General features: G+C 44.0%; 1 protein-coding gene across 7 annotated transcripts in view; it reads left to right on the top strand.

The window, feature by feature from the left end:
- Nucleotides 1-22863, top strand: part of Pdpk1 (3-phosphoinositide dependent protein kinase 1) — an 87304-nt gene that overhangs the window by 47227 nt on the left and 17214 nt on the right. For all 7 annotated transcript variants that reach the window (XM_023711427.1, XM_023711428.1, XM_023711432.1 and 4 more), the window contains 7 exons: nt 4845-4989; nt 5621-5718; nt 8980-9055; nt 15865-15933; nt 16183-16279; nt 17655-17828; nt 18992-19209. In XM_023711427.1, the coding sequence (XP_023567195.1) occupies nt 4845-4989; nt 5621-5718; nt 8980-9055; nt 15865-15933; nt 16183-16279; nt 17655-17828; nt 18992-19209 (877 nt within the window). The remainder of the gene's footprint in view (nt 1-4844; nt 4990-5620; nt 5719-8979; nt 9056-15864; nt 15934-16182; nt 16280-17654; nt 17829-18991; nt 19210-22863) is intronic.

Below are 22863 nucleotides of genomic sequence, written 5' to 3'. Positions count from 1 at the left end.
CTCCCCTCCCCTCCCTTTGCCTGCCTGCCTGCCTGCCTTTCTTTTTTTCTTTGTTTTGGTCTTTTTGAGACAGTGTTTCACTATACAACTCAGGCTGGCCTTGAGCTTACTTTGTATCCCAGGGTGGTCTCGAACTTGCAAGGATCCTCCTGCTTCAACCTCCTGAGTGCTGGGATTACAGGTGTGCACCACCATGACTGACCACCCTACCTGTTTTGTTTCTACTTTTAATACTATCTTTTGACTCCTCTTAGTGCTAGCTGGATTTGTCCCCCCACTCTCTGTAAGCCACCATGATGAGGCTGGACTACTTCCTCAAAGTCCCCTACAAGTTAATTTTTTTTTTTTTTAAATTCCCTTAGAAGTGCTTTTTGTCTATTCCCAAGAAAATGGGAATATGTTAAAAAGCAATGAGAGGCCAGGGAGATGGCTTAGTAGGATAAGTGCTTCCCTGGCAAGTGCAATGGTCTGAGTTCAATCCCCGGTTCCGCAAAAAAAAGCCAATGAGAAGGCTCTGCTCTAATGGGTTTATATGGTAGATGTATTAGCATATGGTATTAAGAAGTGTGTCACAGACACCCAGATAATAGGGCAAACTAGCAAGAGCAGTTTAGGCCAAGTGGTGGCCTGTGGGGCTCTTGAGTTCATGGACACCCAATTCAAGCATGTGGGCTTGAGGGATGGGCGGCTCTAAGGTGAAGTGGGCCAATTCTCTGAGCCATGATTTTTTTTTTTTTTTTTTGGTGGGTTTAGGATTCCTTCAGGGCAGGTCTGATTTGGCTTGAGGATCTGGGGATTGAACCACAGAATCCTGAGCCTGACTGCTTTGTTTAAGCAGGCACTTAAACAACTGAGCTAAGAGGCAGGCCCACTGAGCCATGATATTGAGAGAGTAGAATCGGGTAGCTCCTGAGATTAGCCTTCAGAGCCTGACATATAGTGGAATTTGTTACTGAACTGAGTGGCTGGATAGTAGCTGTGTTGAGGGGATGCTGGATTGTCATTTGACATGTCTGGTGGTTCTCACTGTTTGGAGGCTGAGTGGGCTACTGGATGACTGTACATAGAACAGTGAAGGGTGACACTCAGATCCAGGCTATGCAGGAGAGGAGGAAACTGATGAGATGTTGCTGGGGAGCGAGGTCAGTTTTGTTCATATGGTAGGTTGCCAGATAACTTGCCAGATGTGACTCAGTGGTCAAATGCCTGGGCTTGAGCAGGGGATTTGTCCCTATGCACCTGATGACAGGACAGGCAGTTTCTCAGGGGCAAGGTTCAGAACAGAGTGGTATGGTGAAAGAGCAGTGGTATGCTCCTTGGGAGGTTTCCCCCTGTAGTCTTCTTAGGGAAGAACAGTGGTATGCTTGAGGGAGTGGTGACCCTGTGGTCGAAGAAGGCCTTTGTTTGTGGTTTGTTTTAGGTCTTATAGCATGGTGGCATTGAGATTAGTCCTGCTATCTTCCCAGTATCTCCCCTCTGCTGGGACTGCTTATCAGCATCCATCAGTAAACTTTTCATGTTCCCTTTTGTGTCGCTTTAACCATGGGGCTGCCTTGATCCCTCTGTCATGTCCTGGAGAGCTGTGTGTGACTCTGCCCCTCTTTGAGCCCATGAAGATCTCTGGCTGAAAGACATCCGAAAGTCCAGGCCAGGGGTCCTTGTAAGCACTCAGGATGCTGCTTCTTGTTGATTCTGAGCCTCTTCCCTGGGTATCTTTGTATAACTACCATGAAATGCCAGAAACAGCCAGTTTCTGTTCAGATGCCTGTTCAGCTCACAGTTCTGAAAATCCAAATGACATGGTACAGGCAATGACCCTCTGGCAGGTGGAAATAGCAAAAGTTGTGCAGAGGAAGCATCATATCTCCAGCCAGGGAACAGAGACAGTGGGTGGGGTAGGATTTGCTTTTGTTATGACTGCCATCTCAAGAACCACCAAGAGCCAGGCATGGAGGCGCATCTCTACAATCTTAGCACTTAGGAGACTGAGGCAGGAAGATCATTGTGAGTTTGAGGCTAGTATGGGTTACAAAGTGAACTCAGGGGCAGCCTGAACTGCATAAAAAGACCTTGTCTCAAAACAAAAATCAAAAACATGTTTAGAAGTACTTTTTGTCACCCCAACCCCCCCCCCCAAAGCAACAAAACAAAACAAATCACCAAGATGTGCAGGTGAACTGTCTTCTGTCCAGTGAGCTAAGGACATCCCACCAGATCCCACCCGTGAAAGGTTCCACAGTTTTCCAGTACTCCCTCACTGGGGACCAAGCCTCTAGTCACATGGAGAACATCAAAACACATTTCTGAACAATGGACATACTACTATACTTCATTTTCTTCAAAGGTCACAGGTAATTGGATCAGGCTGCAAAGCCCAGGTGAGAATGGTCTTGCTATCTGACTTCCACATCAGACTGACAAGACAAATTTTATTCAGTTCCCAGCATTACCACAAAAATAATAAAATGACAAATTCCAAAGCCCTAGAAGGTTGTGAGGGCACACTAAAACCCACAAGAATGAGAAACTCAGGGCTGGCGAGATAGCTCAGTGGACTAAGCACCTACTTTGGCAAACACAGGGACCAGGGTTTGATCCCCAGTCGTGCATGCCAGCGGCACGCTGAGCCAGCAACCAGGTCTGGGGAGGCTGAAAACAGGAGGATCACTATGAGTCCAAGCTGCGTAGTAAGACCCTGTACCAAATACAGCAATGGGGGAAATAAAACAAAGGAAAACCCAGGGACTTCTGCCCCATTTGGAATCCGTGTGTGTGTGTGTGTGTGTGTGTGTGTGTGTGTGCGCGCGTGCGCGCGCGTGTGTGGTTTTTTTGTTTGTTTTTTTGTGGAACTGGGGATTGAACTCGGGCCCTTGCGCTTGCCAGGGAAGCGCTTATTCCACTGAGCCATCTCCCCGGCCCCTCTGTGTGGTTTTTGAGCAATCTCTTGATATGTAGCCCAGGCTTGGACTACAACCTGGCCTCAAACTTATCACTTATGGTGATCCTCTTGCTTCAGCCTCACACGTGCTGGAATAATAGGCATGTGCCACCATGCCCAGGTCTTTGGTGTGTATTATGTTGAAAAAGAAAAGAAAATGAAACTCTTCACTTGAGGAAATGCCTAAATAGAACACCATCCATTTAGCTGTAATTTCTAGTGGGGAAGAGAAGCAAACTGGGCTCAGATGCTGTTTCTCTCTGGCTGGCCATCTTCTTCCAGCTCCCACCACAGCTGATCTGCACCTGCTTGGCTTTGTGGTATCCAGTATGCAGTATGGAGTTCAAAATACTGCTTCTGGGCTAGACTCTGGTTCTGTCCCTCCTTTGCTTTGTAATCTTGAGTCAGATGCTTAATCTCTAGGCTGGTGCCTCTTACAAAGTGGGGATTGGGCTTGTCAGGCTTCCTGGCTCTGTTGACAGAACTGGTTTGTGTGAGGCAGGACAATGCTACCTTCTTCCTTGCCACTGTGGAGCACAGGCTGTAGCCAAAGGTTGGAGAATATTCTCAGGATATAAAGTGGACTGATTAGTTCTGAAGGAGCACACTTCATAAGGTAGATTACTGAGCAGTAATCCTGGGGAACCACTATGTTGAAGACTTGTTGATTACCTCTGCCCCACTGCTGAGTAGAGATGTGCTATGTGGGTAGACTATGTAGGAAAGAAGAACCATTGAGAGATAAGTAAAGGGCTGAACCATGAAGCTGCTTCCAAACTGTGCCCAAGTGTGAGCCTTGTACTTGGGCTTCACACAGGCAAGGTCTTGCAGCTAGCCCAGGTGGGTCACAGGTAGTGGCTCTGTGGGAACAGCCATTTTTTGTGAGGGAGTGGGCAGGATGAAGTGACGTGAATGGTACCCGCAAGACTCTACATTCCCCAAAGTAAAGGGAGCTTTTTGTTTCAGGTTTCTATCAAGCATTGTCTAAGTAGGAAGGTGTGATAGTCAGAGATACCCTGGATAAGGGATAGTTTTGGATAGCTTTGGCTATGTTCCCTTCCCTGTTGGGTCTGTCTTGCAGCTCTGGAGCCTCATTCTCTTTCCTTGATGGTAGTGCTTTGGCAGATAGAAGGCTGGCCAGGGACCCTAATTGCAAACCACCCTTTGTGACCTCCAGAGCTGCTTCTCGGGATAGTATTCTGAGATGTTAGGGAAGTGAAGTGCCTGGAAATGTCCAATAAGATAAGAGGCATAGTGAGTCAAGTGTGGTGGCACATGCTTATAATCCTAGCACTTGGGAGACAAGATGATTGCCGGAAGTTCAAGGCCACTCTGAGCTACATCGTGAGTTCATGACCAGCCCTAAGAACATAGTGAGGCCTGGTGTCAAAAAAAAAAAAAAAAAAATGTTGTCTGTGCCTTGACCAGGGGCTGCAGACCCAATATCCATTTCTGCTAGTTCCTTCCCACAGGTGATAGATGCCTCTGGTCACCATATGTCTAGAAGTACATTCCAGGCTAAAAGGAATAATGCTATTATGTTTTTAGTGAGAGATGCTGCGCTGGTGAGAAGTCCTGGTCTTGGAGCTGGGTCTGAGTCTTACTTAAAAAAGGGTGACTGTTGTGGGCCTCAGTTTGCATTTAATAAAAAGTTCTGTTCAGTGTGGTGGCACATCCTGATAGACTCAGCTACTTAGGAGGCTGAAACCAAAAGGGTCACAAGTTTGAGACCAACCTGTGCAATTTAGTGAGACTTTCTTAAAATAAGAGCTGGGGACATATCTCAGTGGTAGAGTTCTCAGTTTGATGCTCAGTACTAGGGTTTGGGTGGGGGAGTGTTTCTTACTGAACTATTAAAGTTAATTTAAAAGATTTTTCCATTCTTCCTTAACTGTATCATATTTAGACTTTGGCCTTAGCTATGCCAAAAATGGGGAATTACTTAAGTACATCCGCAAAATTGGTTCATTTGATGAGACCTGCACTCGATTTTATACTGCTGAGATCGTGTCGGCCCTTGAGTACCTGCATGGCAAAGGCATCATTCACAGGTAATCCAAAGCTGCAGGGTGGATATGCAAAACAGTCAGTGTGTAGACGAGGGCCCATGGCCATTTGACCTCTAAGCCAAAAACCACCCCAACCCTTGGGGTCAGCAGTAGGGTACTTTATGAACAGTAGGACATGGGTACCAGGTGATGGCTGCTGTGAGAGCTGAGCAGAGACTGGAAATCAAAGGAAACTGTATATCAGGAGTCCTGCCTTTACGTGCCAGGTCAGCATGGGCAGGTGTCTTTCTGCCAAGCCACCAACTCATGTGATCTCATCTGGTGTTTTTATTTGGCCTGTAGTGCTTTTGTGTATATTCTAGTGTTATTTCCCATGACTTTCTGATAAAGTCAAATTGGAAGTATTTGTAAGCTTTTTGTTTTTGAGTCAAAAAACATAGATGGTAAGTCAAAAAGTTTATTAAAATAGCACAGTTATAAAATGATACAATTTGAATCTGTTTACTGTAAACAATTGATACTTGTTTGGTGTGGACTTTGGACTTGTATTCTTGGCTGTTAATTTATAAAGATGGTAAGTATTCATCACTTCATTGTGTTTTCATTGAAGTATAGAGTATGTAATAATGCTGTTTAAGTATTTTATTTCAGATGTAAAAATCTGCTTTTACAGGGACCTTAAACCAGAAAATATTTTGTTAAATGAAGACATGCACATCCAGATCACAGATTTTGGAACAGCAAAAGTTTTGTCCCCAGAGAGCAAACAAGGTGTGTAAATTTTATTTCCATCAGAGCCCTATGCTTATGGTTAAGAGCAACTGCAGTGTCAAGGAATATGTTGTATTACAGCTTTTTGTAGGCTTCATTATAAATGCAGGGTCCGTGATCCCTTTGCCTGATCCCACTGCTGGGCTCAGGGTAGTGTGTGGTCTAGTGACTGGGGGCAGCGCCAGTTCTCCTGAGCATGCTGTGCCTGATCCTCTTCCATGATGCTTGGTAGAAGGTAATCATGGTCATTTGATCACCAGGTATTTAGCTGGCTTCTCCTGTGGATACTGTAAGTAGTGTCTGGGGAACATGTTCCTGGGATCCAAAGCCTTCTACCATCTACTCTTCTGTGTCCCCTTGAAGCCCAGTCACCCTGGTTATAGGGAGGTTCTAGAAACAGGAGGAGTGGGGGCTGACTTAGGTGCTGGTCGCTTGCTTGTTTATAATTGTTGACTCCTGAGCCTTGTCCCCTGGAGTGGCATGTAGTCTTGAATTGCATTGTGATACCTCTACCCAGGAGGACTAAAGTAGCTAAGAATCTGCCAGGCCTAGAAACTGGCCAGGGCCATCTTAGTAGCTGAGGGATGACCTGCTGCCTTTCCAGTGTTCACTGGATGGAAACCACACACTCTGGGTATAGAGAGGACATATGAACTCTTAAAAACTGTTCTGATACATTGTGTAAAGAAACAGTTACACTCTTATAATGCTTTGTAAGGGAAAGAGAACTGTCTTGTGAGTTAATAAGTAAACTTGGAACCTTGAGAGCCCAGGGCACCATGCCTGTAATTCCAGCACTCAGGAAATAAGGCAGGAGGATCACAGGTTCTGGGCTGGCCTACTATGTCATCCTACTTGATAAAACCCACAGTATCCCACGGGGCAGCAGGCTGGGACTCAGCTGTGAGTTTTGAGTTAGCCTGAAGTCACTCACCTGTGCAGTGCTCTGAATGGTTCTTTCCTCATATAGATTTTCTTCAGAATTTGACAGTTTAGTGAGGGCTACTCTTACTGCCCTGTAGCCACTTAAAAAAATACAAAAATTAATGAACAACTGAAATAGACTCTTTCAAGAAAGAAACTTTTTTCTTCTCGGAGAAAAAAGGGAAAACATACGTAACTCATTTTTAATTTTTCTTTTGTTTGAAGTAGTTCAGAATTTTAGAATTCACTAAAATTCTACATTGACTCCTTTATACTTTGTTCAGAGATGGTTTTCCCCAAAATCTTAAAAGCTCCCAATCTTGATGGGAACAAGCCCCACCAGGTTCCTTACCTCTACAATGGGTATGTTATATGCTCCCCCTAAAGAGAGACAAGTACCATCACAGAACTCTGTCTCAGTGAGTCTGGGTTGTTTTGATTGCAAAGGCAGGAGGTGAGCAGTGGAGTAGGGCAGCTAACAGGGGCCTATGAGATTCATGAGGATTTCCTGGCAGAGAGGACTTGTGTGACTTTGCCCTTACTGAAAGGTTCCATGGATGTGTCTTGGTAAATGTAATTTACTCACTTGAAGTAAGCCCCTTACCTGTCCCTGTCCTTGGACCTCTCTACAAGTGCCTTGGCAAAAACCAGAATGTCCTGGAATTTCAGGCTTGAAGTTTGTTTCTAGAAGCCAGTGTTCTGGAAAGACCTGGAAACAGATCTTTCTGGTGTTCAGCCAGGTGTGGGAGTTCTGCTCAGCAAATAGAAGAGGGGTCTAGGAGATAGAAGTGGGGCAACTAGGATGGCAGGGGAAGCTTTAATCACTGCAGCCGCTCTGCTGCTCTATCTGTGGATGGCCATCTTCTAGAGCCTTGTCCAGCTGCTGTTTCTTGTTCCTCTGTTCTGTGTATTCAAATGGCCTTGCCATCATTTCAACATGCCACCCCTACCCCCACTCCAGGACAAAGAAGGTTGCCTTCAAAATGGCAGGGTAGGGATGTAGTTTGCTTGGCATGCATGAGACCTTTAGTTCAATCCTCAGCAGCAGCAGAATGGATTTTCCTGTATTACAGAAATGAGGTTTGCATGCTGAGATGTTCATCCTCTCACTGCGAAGCATAGCTCTTTCCATTTTGATAGTGCTTGCTGTGGTTTTTATTATGGGCCTGTTCCTCATGACTTTTTTTTTCTCCCCTGACAGTGTTGGGGTTGGAACCCAGGACCTCATGCATGCAGGGCAAGTCCTCTGCTACTGAGCTGTATACATTCAGAGGCCAGCTTATAATTTATAGTGGGTATTGGGAAATGGTCCTGCACATCCCCCAGATCCTTGCAAATGCTATGTGTTTTTATTGCTTTTTGCCTATTTTGTTTTAATTCACATCTCTTTGGTTCATTACGTAGTTGAATGGTCTTATAGGTTATTAGCTCTTGGTTTGTTTTTTCTTTCCTCTCAGGAATCTCCCCAATGTTCTTGACAGTATTTTTCAAGCTCCTGGCAGGACACAAATGCACTATGAAGTCTTCATAGAAAACCATGTACTGAAGGGACGTGTACAGGGGCTGAGGAACCAACTGGGCTGGGTCCCTACAGCAGAGCTGTGGGCTTTCGGAGGGCCAAGGTGGGAAGAACAGTTCACAGTCAGCCTGCAGGCAGGACAGATGGTGATGCCTTGCCAGTCCTTGGAGCAGAGGGAGTTAGGGCTAGCTATTGTACTGCTTTTTTCTGTCCTACCACAGCTGATGAATTTTTTCTGTCCTTGGGTCCCAGCACAATCAGGGATCTCTAGTGATGTGTGGGTACAGAGGGTCTGCATACCAACTCTGCAGCCTATTGGTGAGTGTCACATAGGCTGAGCCTTTGGTTCTGGATGCTTAATCTTCCTTTGATTATGACCTCAAATACCCAAGGTGTTGGTGACTGAGGAGAGGGTGATCCCTGGCCATAGCTGTTTGTTGTGGCTGCCACATGTCCTGTGTTTTTAGGTGCCACAGTTCCAGCAGTAAGTACAACACAGGCAGGCCTGTCCTCATACTGCCCTGATCTGGTGACTGGATGATGGACAAGTGTGACAGGAACCTTCTCATTAGGCATCAGGTTGGAGGCACCAAGGAGGAGGACACAATGTCAGGGTCCAACAGGTGCCCTTAGGTAGGGCATGGGCTAGTTGGCTGCTGGGAGCACTTGATTTGCTTTAGGTAACACCACTGAGCTCCTGTCAGTTCCTGTCAGCTATGTTAGACCTTGACACCTGAGGAATGCACCAACAGGGCAGCTATTGGAGGACAATAGATTGTGTCTCCAAGTGTGACCTTTTCTCTTTCTCTTCTTCTCAGCCAGGGCCAACTCATTCGTAGGAACAGCACAGTATGTTTCTCCAGAGCTGCTCACAGAGAAGTCGGCCTGTAAGAGGTAACCTGTTTTTGTCCCACCATGCTTTTTCTTTCTGAACTAGCTACTAGGTTTCTTCATGAGAAAGTAAATTAGGTGACCTTTAAATATCCAAATTTGGGCTGGTGAGATGGCTCAGTGGTCTAAAGCACCTACTTAGAACAAGTTTAGCAAAGCACAGGGACTACGGTTCGATCCACCAGCACCACATGCCAGCCTGCCCCGCCCCCTGGTGGGCTGAGCTGCCCCCCCACACACAAATAAATAAAATTTTTAAAAAAATCCAAATTTGCTTTACTTATTTACTTAAAATTTTTATTTTTGGGGCCAAGGAGATAGCACAAGAGCCTGAGTTCAATCCCCGGTTCTGCAAAAAAAAAAAATATATATATATGTATATATTTTTTTATTTGTACATGTTTACAGTACATAATGATTACATTCTTCAGAGAGAGTTGAAAATATACATAACACATTTTAATCCTTTTTCACACACATGCCCCCCATCACTTGCAAAATATCTATCTCCCTATTTTGTATTGTTTTTTATTTTGCTCTTATGTTTGGGCGAACTCATTCACAGGAACTTAAAGAGAAAGCATGTGCTACTTCAGCTGTGTATCTCATTTATTTCACTTGACATTATAGTCTCAACTTGCACCTGTTTTCCTACTAAGTATGACTCGAGTTTATCCTTCTTTTACAGCAGAGTACTACATTGTGTGTAAAGGCCACGTTTTCTTTATCTATTCATTTGCTGATGGACATATAGGCTTCTACCAAGATTTAGCTATTATGAGTTGTGCCGATATAAACATGGCCTGTATAACATCACTGTGATGTCGTTAGCTCTTTTGGGAAAATATCTAGAAGCTTGGTTAAATGGAATTTTTGTGTTTAGTTTTTTGAGGAATCTCCATACTGATCTTCATAATGATTGTGCTAGTTTACATTCCCATCAGCAATACAGAAGGAGTCCTTTTTCCTTGCAGCCTCACCAGCACTTGTTATTATCTGATTTCTTGGTGATAGCCCTTCTTTCTTGAATAAGATGGAATTTCAGTATTGTTTTAATTTGCATTTCTCTAATGGCCAGAGATATTGAATATTTTTTTCATGTATTATTTTGGCCATTTGTACTTCTTCTGAGAAGTATCTATTTCAGTTATCCATTGTTTGATTGAGTCTTTTATTTCAGGAGGGTTTTTTTGTGTGTGTGTGCTTGGATTACAAATGTGTGCCACCACACCCAGCCCATTTTTTTTTTTTTTCCAATATTTTTTGGAGGGGCAGTTGCTGGTAATCAAACTCATGACCTCATGCTTGCCAGGTAGGCATTGTGCCACTGAGCTATATCCCCAGCTCAAGTTCTTTATGTGTAATAGTACTCTGTCTAAGGAATGGCTGGCATTTATTTTCCCTATTCTGTATGTTGTCTGCTTTGCTGTGCAGAACCTTTCTAATTTGGTGAGATACCATTTGTTAATTCCTGGTCTTATTTCCTGTGTATTTGGGGCTCTGGTCAGAAAGTCCTGTGTATACCTAGATCAGAGTTTTAACAAACTGTTTTATTTACCCACAGATTAGGTGTTGCTGTTTTATTTACATTTTTTATCCATTTTGATTTTTATCCATACTTTTTTTTTTTTTTTTTTTTTGCGGAACCAGGGATTGAACTCAGGCCCTTGAGCTTGCCAGGGAAGCGCTTATTCCACTGAGCCATCTCCCCGGCCCCTATCCATACTTTTTAAAGCATTTTTTAAATCTAGTTTTAGTTTCCTATGTAATGAGAGATACGGGTCTAGATTTAATCTTATGCACGAAGATAGCTAGTTTCCCTAGCACCATTTCATTAAAAAGACATCTTCTTTCTTCAACGTACATTTTTTTTACCTCTTTGTCAAAGATCAAATGGTTGAATGTGCCTGGAGTAAATATCCAAACATACTTTGAAAGAAGTTAGCATTTTGCTTTTTTTGTGTGTGCATATGGTAGTGTGGCTTGAATCCAGGGGTGCTATACACTGAGCCTCCTGACTTTCAGCTCTTATTATTTTTTAAGACTGTCTTCATTGAGTTCCTCAGGCTGGCCTCAAACTTGTGACCCCTTTGCCTCAGCCTCCTAAGTAGCTGGGGTTACAGGTATGTGCCGTGGTGGCTATTTTTGCTTTATAGTCTATATTTTTCCTTTACCACTCATGTGTGTTATTTTATTGTAATATTTTACATTTCTGAGTTGGCAGTTGCTTTTTATTTTATTTTATTTTTTATGTATTTAGTATAGGGTCTATAGAGTCTCACTGTGTAGATCAGACTCATAGTGATCCACCTGTTTTCAGCCTCCCAAGTGCTGGGATTATAGGCGCGTGCCACCACAGCCAGTCTCAATCGCAATCTCAGCACGCCCTGTGGGCGAGTCTGGCACATCATGCCAGGGATCGAGCCCTGGTTGCTGAGCCTGCCTAAACAGGTGCTTTAGTCCGCTGAGCTATCTGGCCTGTCCTGGCAGTTGTTTTTGATTAGAGATTTCACTGTTGTTCTTTTTTGTTTGTTTGTTTTTGTTTCTTTTTTTAGTGGAACTGGGGATTGAACTCAGGCCCTTGTGCTTGCCAGGCAAGAGCTTATTCTACTGAGCCATCTCCCTGGCCCCTTCACTGTTGTTCTTAAGGAAATGTGTTCAGTGGGGGAAGTGTGAATGCTGTGCTGACAGGCTAACTATTCAGTGTCACAGTTTCTGTAGGGGTAGGCAGAGGCCTAGGAGGGGTAGGCACAGGAAGTGGTTTCATTTAGGGGCAGCCTGTCCTGGGACAGCCCCCTAGTGCTAACAGTGCCAAGGGTGTCTGAGAGATACGACTGGGCTGTGGTGATAGACTCAGTCATGAACAGTAGAAGCACAGTGTGACATGAGGATTATAGGGACTGGTACTGGTCCAGGAGTGTGTTGTGTGTGCAAGATCATGGATTGCAGAGTGGAGAAAGATCAGTCCACAGGTCAGCTGGGCAGCAGAAAACAGGCCTGGTCCACAGCACGGAGGTGTTAAGGTGCTATCGTGGGATACTGAGAGGTGCATTAGAATCTGTGTTCTAGGTTTGGGAAGCATTTCTAGGTAACAAGTTCTCTGGAATGGATGTGTCTTCCTATCCTGGACTGTGAGACTCTGCTAAGTGCTTGTTTTGGCCCTGCCACTTGGCCTTGTAGCACCCCCTTATGAAGACTGTCCTTCAGTGCTGGTTGGTTGCCCTGGGCAGATGAGTGAGTGAGTGATTCTAGTTAGGCAGCTCACCCTCCTTCTCTTTCCATTTTTTTTTTTTTTTTAGGCAGGGTCTCTCTGTGTAGTCCAGGCTGGTCTTGAACTCATTATGTAGCTCAGGCTGGCTTAAAACTCTGCCAGTCCTTTTGTCTTCAGCCTTCTGAATGCTCGAAATACAAGTGCACACCACAATGCCTGTCTAGGTAGCTTTGTTTCTGAGGTTGAGAGCTTTGAAAACTCTAGGTAGGAGCTGAACCATGGAGACAAACTTGATATCAGAATAGAAGGATACTCTGAAACCTTAAATTTGGTATTCTCAGTGGGTTATCAGCCCCTCTCCCCAGCTTCATACAGTCATTAGATTTTGACTTCTATGGATCAGAACAGCTCCGTGTCAGAGCTGCCCAACAGAAGTTCTGCCTCTGGGGACACTTAGCAATATCTTGAGACAGTTTGGGTTATTGCAGTTGGGATGGGAGCGTTGTGGTAAGAAGCCAGGGATGCTGCTCAGCATCCTGTGGGATGGAAGAGAATGTGCCTGTCAGTGTCTGCATTGTGAGGTGGTGGATACAGTCTCCTGACTTTACACTTAACCTGAGAGCCATCTTTCCCTGATGTTGGTTCTTCCCCAGATGCTGAGCTCTTCTGCACTTAAGGAAAAGATCTTTAGGATATAAGGGGTCAGGCACACAAGCTACCTTCTGTCTACAGGAGAAATATACATACATATTGTTTGTGGGTGGTTCATGTTCTGTAGGAGGATATACAAGAAACAGACAAAAGTGGTTGTGTCTAGGTGCTGGGAGCCAGGTTGGAAGGGATGCATCACTGCATTGTTTTTGCTTTTAAAACTTTTAGTCTTGTGATAGTCATTAAAAATAATTAAATAAAAAAATCTTTTTGGGGGGATGTTAGCAATATGGGGATTGATCCCACCCAAGGTCTTCACATTAACCTATATCCCCAACCCTTTTTTTATTTTCTGTTTTGATGCAGGATGGTCTCAGAGGTTTGATCCTCCTTCCTCAATCCCCCAGAATGCTGTTATTATAGGCATGTACCAAAACATGTACCTTTTTTCCCCCTAATTTTAGAAGGATTTTAAGTGTTTTGTATGCTTATACATTATAAAGAATTCTTAGAAAATAAACCATCTTTCCAGCCATTCTTCTGTGCAGTTTATGTTTATATAGTTTCTATGTAAGTGGAATTGTATCCTGCTCCTCTTGATTGTGTGATGAACAATTTTCTGTTATTAAAATTATCTGTAGAGGGTTGGGTATGTAACCAGGGGTAGAGTGCTTGCCTAGCGTGCATGCACAAGGCCCCTGAGTTCAATCAAAAGTACCATGACCAAAAAAACAAAACAAAACAAAACAAAAACCTGTAGATATTTTTACCAGCAGTGCAGTTTTCCTGTCTCATGAGTTTGAGATGGTGCTAGTATGCCTCCTGTGTGCTGGCCACACTTGTGTGGGGTAAGAGTAGGGCATAGATGCTTTCCCTTGGGGGCACACTATCCTTCTACTGGTGGGAGAGATGGAATTGCCTATATGTGAGTTTCAGGAAGTGGTATGACTTGGTCCAATTGAGCATTTATAAAATTCTTGGTATATTCTACTTTCCAGAACTATTTTAGGGCTTTCCTGCTTGTTATTTATTTTATTTTATTTTTATTATTTTATTAACAAAATATTTAAAATCCTAAATTCATGATTATGATAAAACTTTGAGATACGTCATGGTGGTAGAAGCTAACCCAGATACTTGACTTTTCTTTTTTTGAGACAAGGTTTCACTGTACAGTTCAGGTTGGCCTTGAACTCACTTTATAGCCCAGGCTGGCTTCAGACTTGAAGCAGTCCTCCTGCCTTGGCCTCACAAGTACTGGGATTACTGGCATATGACACCAGGCCTGGCAGCTTACCCTCCCTCCTTCATCTGCCTGCCCACTCTCTTCCTCTCCTTCTTCCTCCCCTCTCCCTCTCTTTCTTCCTCTCCTCCTCCCCCAACCCCTTTTTGAAGATAAGATTCTTACTATGCAGCTAAGGCTGGCCTTGAACTCACCATTGTCTGTGCTGGCCTCAAACTTGTAATACTCCTGACTGAGCTCCTAAGTGCTGGGATTACAAGTGTGCAGCACCATGCCTATCTCCCAGAGCATCCTTACTGCTTGAATTCTTATGTTATGGGGGGACTCTGCAGAGTGGCAGATGCATCTCCACTGTGCCCTACCCTCTCTGCTGTTTCTACACTGGGGTGGTGGTAATGATGTGTGCTTTGCAGTCTGTTTTTTTTTCTGTTGTGCTCCTTACTTGAATTAAACATAAATAAAGCCAAGAACTAGTTACTGAGTTGAATGTAAATTCATTTGTTTAGATTCCCTTTTTTCTGTTGTGACTCAAGTTTCTAACCTGTTGTGTTTTTAAACCCACCCCAAGTATTTCACCTGCGTACCAGCTGGTGGGTGCTTTATTTTTTATTTTTATTTATTTATTTATTTATTTATTTATTTATTTATTTCAGAAGTGGGGATTGAACTCAGGCCCTTGCACTTGCCAGGGAAGCACTTATTCTATTGAGCCATCTCCCCAGCCCCCGATGGTGGGTGCTTTAGATGCCAGGGCCAAGGCAAAGCCTTCCCCCAAGGCCTGGCACTATAACTGATCTCCTTGTTTTCAGCAGTGGCTTTTACCCATAGTATACCAGGTCACTCACTGTCAGTATCCTGTGAGCTCAGTGTTTAGAGGAGTGGAAAGCAGGACTCAGAAAGAATAAAGCCTATAAAGCCATCTCACCATGCTCAGGGTGGATAGGAGAACTGATGTGTGTGATAGTGTCTTGCCTTCAGGTGAAAAGGTGGCAACCTCAGGGTCCCTGACAGCTGGGGGCTTGGAACATCTAGCTCCATTCTGGAAATAACTTAGACACATTTCGAACAGAACTGTTTGCTTTTTAAAATGGATAATCCAAATATTTATAAAGGATAAGCAGTATTTTTCACAGCTAATTTCAAAAGGAGAAGGATGAAGTCTGCTTTGTGCACATTTTATGGATGATCCTCTGCCTGGATGCATATTTGTATACACACCTGTCCTGGAGTGAGCACAAGCTGGTTGGAAAAGGATCTGGGTTAATTTCAACTATACCACCATGTGAAGACAGGATCCACTATTACTGCTGCTTCTCTATTTTGAGGGGAGAGAGGCAGAACCAGGGATTGAACTCAGAAGCTCTGATTCCACTGAGCCATCTCTTTGGCCCTGCCTCAGTAATATTGACAATAAACTCTGCTTTCCCTTTAGGATGGGACTGTGCATGTGTGGAAGTCACTAGCCCCTAGTGCAAGAGGCCCAGCTAAGGCCTGCTTGTAATGCCTAGCTAGTCTCTGATCCCAGATTTTAGTGGAGGTTTCCTACAAGGGCAGGTTCAAACCTCATACATGTCTAGTCCTAAGGGGCAGGAATACATTGAAGACTGAAACTAGCGGAGCATGGGGAGAGTAGAAAATGCACTGTGCTTGTCACTTGAATTTGTACCAATGCCATTTTTCTTTGTTTTTTTTCCCCCTACCTTAAAGTTCAGACCTTTGGGCTCTTGGATGTATAATATACCAGCTGGTGGCAGGACTCCCACCATTCCGAGCCGGGTAAGAAGCATTTTGGCTCCTAAGTTTGAGCACATCATATCATACCTCCTTCTGGCAGATTGGCAGAGTAGTTCCAGGGTCTGGTGGGCTGAGGAGGAGCTTCCCCTGTGACTCTCAAGTGCATAGGATGTGGTGGCTTGTGGGTGGCAGGGTAGTACTGGGTTGTCCTGGGAAGGTTGTACCTGGTACTGGAGGTTTGAAGGATCCTCCCTGAATGACTGCTTTTTTTTTTTTTTTTTTAATTCATAGAAATGAGTATCTTATATTTCAGAAGATCATTAAGTTGGAATATGACTTCCCAGAAAAATTCTTCCCTAAAGCAAGAGACCTTGTGGAAAAACTCTTGGTAATCATTTTGAATTTTCTCTGGTGAGGGGATTCTGGCCACACATTGCATTCTCTGACCCTGTGCTCGATGAGCTTCTTGGAGGCTGCTGTGTTGAAGGACAGGTATATTCAGGGTTGATAGAGATTGTAGATAGTCATGTCTTGCATCTGACCTCTTTATAATTCTTTACTTTTCAAGTACCTGGTTGACTTTAATAAGACAGGAAATTACTGTATCATTTGTATGTGCTTATCAACATTGCAGAGCCCTTTCAGTTAATGCTATTGGAGAGCAACTGGGCTTTATTACAGTGGCACACGGCTTAAATGTTAGCTGATGTCTGTTGATGTCAACTTTATAGTAAGCTACATGAGGACTTTAAAGATCAGCCCAGGTAATGAAATAAAATCCTAAATAAAATCAGATGGACCTGAGAAACTATTATCAGTTTATATTCCAGAAACTAAAATGTCCTGGCCCTGGTTGCTTTGGATGCTATCTGCCTTCTTACCTCAGTTCTTGGAAGTAGAGCCCAAGTTCCAAGATCAGACTCTTCCCACCCACTTTTGACTTACTCCTTAGCTCCCTTTGGTGGTAGCTGGGCTTGCTTCCTTGTGGATCTGGTGGGCACAGGCCTTCCTGTCCCTTCTTTTTATCTCCAGGAAGAAATGATGCTACAGCCCTTTAAAAGACACAGCTATTTAGCATCATGTCTATAACAGCTTACTGTACAGGCTTTTTGCTCTTTGCTATTAGAACTGGTCAGTTACTCTTTTTTCCCCCTCAAGTTGTAGGACCTTCTTACCATCCCTCCCTCCTCTCTTTGGACCATGTGCATGCTGGGCAAGCACTCACCACTGAGCTCTTTTTATTTTAATATAACATCTTGCCAAGTTGCCCAAGCTGGCTTGGAACTCACAATCCTCTTGCCTCAGCCTTCTGAATAACTGGTATTACAGGCATGTGCTACTGTGCTTAGCTTGTTTTAGGATTTTTATCTGCATATTTTATTATTTTGTTTTGTTTGTTAAGATAGGGTCTTCTATATAGTTCAGGCTGGCCTTGAGCTTACTATATAATTATTTTTTTTTGGTAATTACATATTTTATTTTATTTTTTGTAATTACATATTTTAAAAGGGTACTTGCTACCTGCTATATTTTGAAGAAGCTGTTGTCAAATTTATTTTCATCTGGGAGAGCCAAGGGATAGAGAGAGCCTCAGGGTGAGGCAGAAGCCCAGAGCAGCCTGGGGCCCCTCATGGCAGGAAAAGCAGGCCTGGCATGGGCCTCCAGGAGGCATTAAGAGTATAAAAGACTTTTACTCAAAAACATCCTTTTTGTCAGAAATACATTTTATCTCTGACAATAACTTGTCTTGATTATCACTTAAGGTTTTGGATGCCACAAAGCGGTTAGGCTGTGAAGAGATGGAAGGGTACGAACCTCTCAAGGCTCATTCATTCTTTGAATCCATCACGTGGGAGAATCTGCACCAGCAGACACCCCCAAAGCTCACAGCTTACTTGCCAGCCATGTCAGAGGACGACGAGGACTGTTACGGCAATGTAAGCCAGCACCCACAGGAGAGTCTGGGCAGCGAGAACTGTTTGTCATGCTACAAATGCATGGATCCTCTACACACAAGGGGTTCATGCCCTCATGCCATGGGACATGGATTTGTGTGATTAGTGTGAGCCAGCATTACAGAGCTATTAAGACACTTTCCTGCTATGTAGCTGTGCCAAATAGGCCTGGAAGGGCTAAGTCCTTCTTGTCATTTCCTCAGCTGTGAGTGATCTGCTGAGTTGTGCCTGTAGGGATGGAGCTGGCAGCCCATGCTGGGTGAGGGCACAGCACCCTGCCTGCACTTATCTCTGGGATCCTAGCACCAGGGCTCATTGGTGGCAGCTTTTGGCTTTGTGCTTTTATAATTATGTTTAAGATATTTATGAATGTTGCTTATCTGTAAGAGACACCCAGGCCCCTCCTGCTTTAAATCTGGACATGTGGCTTTAGAGGGTAGCTCCTAGTCAGTACAAATCATGCTTAGCAGGAGGCCTGCCTAGCCTGAAAGGTGCTCTCCAGGGTGTGTGAGCAGTAGCTGTCACTGACTTTGAGACTGTTTATCTCCCAAGGCTTGACTACAGGGTTTCAGTATTACCTTGTTACTAAAACATTTTCCCTTTTTTTGAGACAGGGTCTTGCTATGTGGTTCAGGTCAGCCCTGAGCTCACTCTGTTTCCCAGTGTGGCCTTGAACTGATGATGATCTTCTTGTCTCAGCCTCCCAAGGGCTGGGATTATAGGCATGTACTGCCATGCTCATCCTGTCTGGGCTTTTTAAAAATCATTCTCCATTGCGAACCCACTGTACTTAGAAGTGATTTTAGAAGTTCCTTATTATTAATATTCATTTTTCTGGTTTGATTGGAATTGAAATGTTTTCTAGCCAGTTCCTGAGCATAGAGTTTCATGTCAGTTGATTAACATTAGCTTGTACTGAAACACCTTCCAGAGCTACACTACAATCACTACTTCCTTGGCTTAGCAGCCAGATGGGTCAGTGGAGGAGAGTAAGATTTCCCTACACTTAGCAGAAGGGACAGACAGGCCATCTGCCTTAGTTGTGAGCCCACCAGGTGTGGGAGGGCCTCAGGGATAAATGCTGTGTGGGGATTTGACCCAAGAGGCACATTAAATTACCTTTCTCTTTTTCTTCTTCCCTACAGTATGATAATCTCCTGAGCCAGTTTGGCTGCATGCAAGTTTCATCATCCTCCTCTTCCCATTCCCTGTCTGCAGTGGATGCCAGCCTGCCCCATAGGTCAGGCAGCAATATAGAGCAGTACATCCATGATTTGGACACTAACTCTTTTGAACTGGACTTACAGTTTTCTGAAGATGAGAAGAGGTTATTATTGGAGAAGCAGGCCAGTGGAAACCCCTGGTAAGAATTACAGGGATAAACAGACCTCTGTATATAAATTCAGTTAGCAGTGCAAGCAGGTATCCAGCAGAGATGTTGAATGAGGCTTATAGTGACATCTTGGCCTTGAGCTGTCTAGCAGTTGAAGTGCCTTTTTTCTGAGACAGGGTTTCATTATGTAGTTCACATTCACCTTGAACTCATTATATAGACCAGGCCAGCCTTGAACTTATAGCATTCTTTCTGCCTCAGCCTCCCCAGTGCTGGGATTTGAATACTCTTAAAAAGAAGATACTCAAGGGATGATTGGAATGTGATATCTAGAAGACTTTGTAGCCAAGGGATGAGTAGACTCTCAGGTATCCTAGTTCTAGAGGGCAACTCATTCTTTTGCCAGATGTGGACTCCCTGTGATTAAAATAACTGTGGCCAGGGTCAGCCAGGTAGTTCAGCAACTAAAGCACCTGCTTAGGTAGATGCAGGGACCTGGATTTGATCCCTGGCGTGCATGCCAGCCATGGCCCCAGGGTGCACTGAGACAGTGAATGAGACTGGGCATGGTGGCGCACACCTGTAATCCCAGCGCTTGGGAGGCTGAAAACAGGAAGATCACCTCAAGTCTGATCTGTGTAGTGAGACCATGTAGACCCTGTACTAAATACATTAAAAGAAAGGAAAAGAAATAACTGTGGCCCTTTGCTGAGGCATTCAGAGGATTTCTGGTAATTCTTAAAAATTTTATTTATTTATTTATTCAAATGTATTCAGTACAGGGTCTACAGGATCTCACTACACAGATCGGACTCATAGTAACCCTGTTTTCAGTCTCCCAAGCACTGGGATTACAGGAGCACTGGAATTACAGGATCGTACCACCACATCCAGTCTCAATCAGCCTAGTCTCAATCACCATCTCAGTGCCCCAGGGATGGGGCCAGCATGGCACTGCTGGAAATTGAACCCTGGTCCCTGCAGCTGCCTAAGCAGGTGCTTTAATCCGCTGAGCTGTCTGGCTGGCCCTCATTCAGAGGATTTCTAAGGTTTTGATTTCTATTTGTATTGAGCAAGGCATTTTCTGTGTTCATTGGGCATTTATAGTTACGTTTTAGAGGTACTTTGTATACTTTGCATTAACTTATTTATTTAGGGGCAGAGTCTTGCTGTATAGTTCAGGCTGACTTTGAATTTACCACATAGCCCAGGTTGGCCTCGACTTTGTAGTGACCCTCTTGCCTCAGCCTCCCAAGTGCTGGGATTATAGGTGTGTGCCACCATGCCTGGCTCTTTGGATTTTTTTATTTTATTTTAGTTAATTTTTTCTGCAAAGCTTTATTCCAGAGGGGCCCATTCCTTCTTGGCATCTGCCTTCCTCATGGCAGCCAGCACATTGCTCAGCTCTTCATACTTACTCTTGGTGTGGATGTGTGTTCCCACCCATTTTTTGATGAACTTAAGGATGCATTTGTCCTTGGAGACCTTGAGCAGCTCCATGGTGTGCCACAAAGCCACACATCTCCAGGATCATGTCCCACACGAACTTGGTGTGTTGGGTCAGGCTTCCACGACAGTGACTGTGCCTCGGTTTGCTCATATTCTTAGTCACCTTGTCGCCCTTGTTGAGGCCCATGGCCATGGGATAGCATAGGGCCATGGCTACTGTTCTTTAATGGTTGCTGTGGCGGAAGAACTGGATCTTTAAAAAGTCAAATGTTTTTGATCTTTTAAAACATTATTTATTTATTTGGTAATGGGTCTCACTGTGTAGCTCAGACTTGTAGTGATCCTTCTGTCTCAGCTTCCCCAGCTCTGAAATTACAGGTGTGTGCCACCACACCTAGTTTCAGTGACCAGCACAGTGCACCCTGGATTCTGGGGCCGGCATGGCATGCAGTAATGAAGATTGAACCCAGGTCCTTGTGCTTGCCAGAGAGGCACTTAGACTGCTGAATTATCTCCCCAGCCCTAAAAGTCAATTTTTAAGAGCCATATGTATGAAAGATATTCTGTGTTGTATATTTTGTCAAAATTTTCCTTCCAGTGTACTCTTCAGTCTGTTCATAGTGTATTTTGGGTGGAAGTTACAGCTTCTTACAAAACTCAACTTGTCACTGTTTTGTTTTCTATCTTAAGACTTGTTGAAAATGGCCTCAATACTTTACCTACATTTTATTCAGGAGTTTTTTGCTTTTAAATGTTTTTTATGGGCAAATATAGTCCAGGGCAGTGGAGATCTCTCAGGTAGGCATGGGCTAGGATGGAGTGGGAAGAGAAGGCAGGCAAGAAGCAGTTGAGGGCTCAGTGAAAGGAGAAAGGACACAGGGTTCATAGGACTTTGGGGGAGCAGTGAGAGGGAAAGGAGCTAAATGGAGTATGCTGACACATGCCTGTAATCCCAGTACTTAGGAGGCCAAGGCAGGAAGATCACAGCAAATTCAAGGCCAGCCAGGGCTACATAAATGTGTTCAAGGCCAGCCTACAGTACCGTGTGAGACCCTGTCTCAAAAAGAAAGGAGCCAAGCTCTCAGTGGCTTTCCCAGCACAGTCCAGATTGAGGGAAAATCCTACATGTGGCTAAGATTAGGATGTCATGCCATTAGAAGTTATTGTCTTTAGAAAGACTTGAGTATAATGTCAGTCCTCAAAAGTACTCTCCAATTATGGGGAGTTTAAATTTGTCCTTTAATTCTTTGTTTCCTAAAATAAAGAGTTCTTTGGGTTCGAAAAAGGTTGGTGTTTTGTTCTGTGGTATTAGGGATTAAACCGAGGGAGTGCTAACCTACATCCCCAGCCCTTTTTAAATTTTATTTTGAGAAGGGATCTCACTTAGTTGCCCAAGCTGGCCAGGAACTTGTAATTCTCCTGCCTTAGGCTCCCAAGTAGCTGGGCTCATAGGCATGTGACAACATACTCACTTTGTCCTTTAAATGGTGATTTAAAAAAAATTATTAGTACGTGTTTATAGTACATAATGATTACATTTATGAGTAGTTGATACATGTACATGACACGTTGTAATTTTTTTTTTTTTTTTGCGGAACTGCGATTGAACTCAGGCCTTTGCACGTGCCAGGGAAGTGCTTATAGCACTGAGCCATCTCCCCAGCCCAATCTATGTAATTTTATGTCATGCAATAAATCATCATTTTGAGGGCTGGCCACATAGCTTAGTGGACTAAAGCCCCTGCTTATGCAGAGCACAGTAGCCGGGGTTTGATCCCTGGCATGCTGTGCTGGCTCTGCCCCTGGGGCATGCTGAGATGGCCATTGAGACTGGGCGTGGTAGCCCTTGCTTGTAATCCTAGCGCTTGGAAGGCTGAAAACAGGAGAATCACTACAAGTCTGATCTACATAGTGAGACCCTATAGACCCTGTACTAAATACATTTTTTAAAAAAATCATCATTTTGAAATCCTGAGATTTTTCTTGTACCCGCAAGGAAATATAAGAAGTAAGCACACATTTCTAGAGTGTTTTACAATAGTATTAAAAAGTTTTGTATGCCAGTCATGGTAACACATGCCTGTTATCCCAACATTTGGGAGTCTGAGACAGGAGGATTACTAGGAATTCAAGGTCAGCCTGGGTTTGCTGATGAGAGTCTGTCTCAAAAAACTTTTTTTTTTCATCAAGAATTTTTGGGGGCTGGAGAGATGGCTCAGTGGTCTAAAGCACCTA

This window comes from Octodon degus, unplaced genomic scaffold (assembly GCF_000260255.1).
Source record: "Octodon degus isolate 3935 unplaced genomic scaffold, OctDeg1.0 scaffold00021, whole genome shotgun sequence".
Classification (NCBI taxonomy): Eukaryota; Metazoa; Chordata; class Mammalia; order Rodentia; family Octodontidae; genus Octodon; species Octodon degus.
This window is presented reverse-complemented; position numbering and strand designations above follow the sequence as displayed.